The sequence below is a fragment of the Dysidea avara genome, chromosome 4 (genome assembly GCF_963678975.1).
Source record: "Dysidea avara chromosome 4, odDysAvar1.4, whole genome shotgun sequence".
NCBI lineage: Eukaryota > Metazoa > Porifera > Demospongiae > Dictyoceratida > Dysideidae > Dysidea > Dysidea avara.
The window spans coordinates 11,616,688-11,620,796 of NC_089275.1; the positions used below are offsets into that span (position 1 = coordinate 11,616,688).

Below are 4,109 nucleotides of genomic sequence, written 5' to 3' on the forward strand. Positions count from 1 at the left end.
CCATGAATGGACAGCTACATCAGTTGTATATTTGTAATGTCCAATGTTATCTGGTCTGCTATCAATATGCAGGAAGTCTTTTGGGAAACCAGTCTGTGATGAAATTTTTATAATTACATTCTTTCACTGTATGCACTCATTGATAGGTGGAGAAATATTATAAAGACAACTTCTTTTCAGTCATGTTTATTAGACATGCTCTAGCACATCTGTAATTTTTTTCTGGCTGTATTACCCACTTGTCCTTGACAACAATCAATATATTGTCATAAATTTTGTTATAGTACACAGTGATCACTTATAGTCCGCTATCTGTGTCGAAGTACTTTACATGTGTGCATTAAGTGGCACTGAATGTAATGGAAGATTGAGGGAAGCCATGAGAAATCTTTCCTGGTGAAGCCATGTACCTGATTGCTCAAATCTATAAAAAGGACTTGGTGGACAGCAGTCTACATCAAAAATTACTGTAGATCATACTGATAAAGTATTTCTACAGTACCTCCGTAGAGTAAGCGCTTCCTGATATTGAGGGTGTATGATATACTTGCTTATGAATAGATCAGAAATAGCTGGTGCTTTTTATTTACCGTTCAACAATGGGATATTGTCATTGTTTAATTGTTATATTGTTCGTGGGATGCGTAGTATTCCAAGATGCTTCTGGTGTGGCAAGTGTTACAAAATCTCCAGATGAAAGTTTGCGTGACCCAGGAACTTACATTGTCTACTTTAAGAAGAATGCTAAGAAAGCTCAGTTAAACCACTTTGTTACAGAGTTGATCAAAACATCTGAGGAAACAGAGAATTTTGAAGTAGAGATAATTTCAAAATTTTTTAGCATTAAAGCTTTGTCTGCAAGGTTGTCAGAACAAGCAATAAATTGGGTAAGGTTTATTTCATAAATGTGACCGGGCCTGCAAACACAGGATATGTGGGCACAGAATACACCCTGTCACACTACATGTTATATCTTAGTGTTGGAGTAGAATAAATTGCATTGAATAACTTGCAATTAAACGCTTCCTAAGAGCTGAAAATTGCATTGCCATAGCATAATGGTATAAAACGTTATGAGTGACTGAAGTTTGAAAAGCGTGCAGAAATCATCTGCCTGCATGCCCTATTTCTATAGGCCCAGTCACTAATTGTGATTCTATTAAGAAATAGTATAATATCAGCATTTGCAAATGATTTAGTAACACACATATAACATTGAAACACATGATTTGATACACTCATGGATTCATGTGACAATTAATGTTATGTCCATATACAGATTACACTTAATGAATTGGTCATGGAGGTTAGGGAGAATGAATACATTTTATCTGGCTTCCAAAATAGCAATATGACATCTCTTCCAGCAACACCAGGATGGCACTTGGATAGATTAGATCAACAGACACTGCCACTAGATCAGAAATACACTGCTAGCCAATACACTGGGAATTCAGTCGATGCATATGTACTGGACACTGGTATTCACTATAATCACAGTGTGTTCAACGGTAGAGCTCACTATCCAGGCTGTGATCCAATTGACAAGTTAGAAAATGATACACGTAAGGGTGAAGACTGCTATGGTCATGGAACTCATGTAGCTGGTCTTGTTGGTGGAAATGGTACTGGACTAGCCACTAGTGTGATGTTGTTTTCTGTAAGAGTAGCAAACTGTGGAGGCAGCGCTTCCCTAGCATCTCTCATTGATGGACTGATGTGTGTCCTTCAGCATAGGAAAAGAAGAAATGGAACACGTGCAATTGTTAATCTTTCTATTGCTGGTACTGGCAACGTACCAAGTCTTTTTGATGCTGTTTGGAAAGTACTAGAAAATGACATACCAATTATTGCTTCTGCTGGAAATGGACATTCTGCATTGAATTTTGATGCCTGCAAGGTTGTACCAGCTGGTTACAAGGGTGTTGTCACAGTAGGTGCCACTGACATGGATGATAATGCATTGTTTGGTGAATTTGATAATAGGGCAGCAACTGTCGATTTAGGATCATGTGTGGATGTGTTTGCTCCTGGTTACAACATTCTCAGCAGCGACATCTGTACAATTAGCAGCAACACCTGCTACAGGCCTAGTTCTGGTGATTTTGAAACTGTTATGCCTCGAGCTGAATGTAGCAAGACATGCCAAAGATTTCGAACAGGAACTTCTCAAAGCACTGCAATAGTCACCGGAGCTGTTTCCCTATTATTGGAAAAGTGTCCATCTCTTAACCGTAAACAGATTCCAAACATTGTTCGAACTTCTCTATCTAAAGGCAGAGTGCGATTTTGTAAGGCATTTGAACTATTGAGTCAATTTCCTCAATTATTACCAGTCAATGATGTTGTTGCCTCTTCACCCAATCGTCTATTATACATAGGAGATTTGCCTTCTTTTAATTGCAGTATGCCATGATCATTAATCACACATCTCAATCAATCATTGAAATTGAACTTTATATAAAGTACTGCATATTTTGTATGCTTTATATACCCTGCAGGCTTAAGTTGCATTTGTTTCTAATGTTTATCAATCATAATTCATTATGTTACAGTATCAGCATTTATTTAAATTATGCATGCCAATGATGCCATCATGCAAATGCGTACCTCTAATAAGACAATGCTTCATGGGTATGGATATATGTTAGCACCATAAGCATTGCATGTAATAATGCAATGAAAATCTTTATGCATGACTGATAAAATTGAGGGTGCTGCTATCCAATGAAGGATTACATTAGAGATTTCTCACAGGTTCTTAGTAAGGTAGCACTTCTAATAAAGCAAGTATGTTTGCATTTCAAAGATCTGAGATCCACTTTTCGAATAGAATAGGAAACATGTGTTTCGACTACACACAGTAAGGAAATGGTTTCTCATACTGAAAAACATGTTAGTAACTAGTATATTTTACAGTAATGCTAATTATTTTTATTTATTTGTTAAGGCTTTACAGGACACCTGTAGCTGTCCTATAGCCTGTTTAATGTTGTTACAGAAAATATGGTTGAAAAGGTGGAGAAAGGAGAAAAAAATCCATGACTGGACCTGGGCAGCCTTGATATATGTTTCATAATGAATTCGAAGTAGGGATGCAAGCAATTAAAATTATTGAAACAAGAGATAATATGTGATTGATGATATTACCACACAGCTTGGTGCAAAAAGGTGCATGCTACCATAATTATTTTGCTCAATGGGATTTTCCCATGTAGCTATTATTTTTTCACTACTTTTTATCAGCTGAATCCCATTTGAATTTACAGTAATACATTTGAATGTTTTAGTGTGGCTATGATACAAGTACAATAAATTAGAATTCTATGACTGATGTGAAATGTCCATTAGTATACTGCAGGATACCTCCTTGTTTCATTATTAATTTTTTTATTTCTATGAAAAAATTCATTATTTGTGTATACTTGTTATAGCTAATACCAGATTTTGGAAAGTCAGTTTTAATGTCACATTCGACAACTTGAATAGCCTGCAACTGACCAAAATAAGATGATCCAATCAGCATTACAGTGATCATGACCTTATACTTTCAATTAAAGCAAATTCTGTGAAATTATCCAATTATCCAACAGGTTCATATAGGTGTCCAAACAATACCACAGTGAATTATAAAAATAGTTAATACATGACACTGTGACTGATTTTCCAAAATAAGGTCACATTTTTTGTATAAAACATTAATAAAATAAGTTTTAAGTGTTGTATACACCATGCAAATGCATACATGTACAAGGGTGTATGGTCAAACAAGGGTACAAGTCAGAAAGGTTCAGTATGTGAGACACACATCATGTATTGATGTGATGAGGTGATGGCTATAGTTAAGATTTGTGACTGCTCTTTATTACAGTAACCATCTTTATATTTATACTCCAAAATTCTTTTCATGCAAACCCAGTTCCTTTTTGAAACTGAAATGGCTGCATTGGTGTATCAATGGTGGCTACGTCACTGTAAAATGTAGCTGATTACTGACATAGCCAATCATGCAATACTCTATCAATAATGTTCTCTCTATAGGATTACAAGCCTGTAATAATTTGCATGCTTGTGAAATTATAAACTTAAGATTAATGGACAGGTTAATC

At 35.7% G+C, this 4,109-nt stretch overlaps 1 protein-coding gene across 1 annotated transcript; it reads left to right on the top strand.

Annotated features, from left to right (window-relative positions):
* Positions 1–599: 599 nt before the first annotated feature.
* On the top strand, positions 600–2,416 carry LOC136253554 (extracellular serine proteinase-like). Its single transcript, XM_066046221.1, has 2 exons — positions 600–887; positions 1,280–2,416. The coding sequence occupies exons 1-2, from the start codon at positions 600–602 to the stop codon at positions 2,414–2,416; spliced, it is 1,425 nt and encodes a 474-aa protein (XP_065902293.1).
* Positions 2,417–4,109: the final 1,693 nt, after the last annotated feature.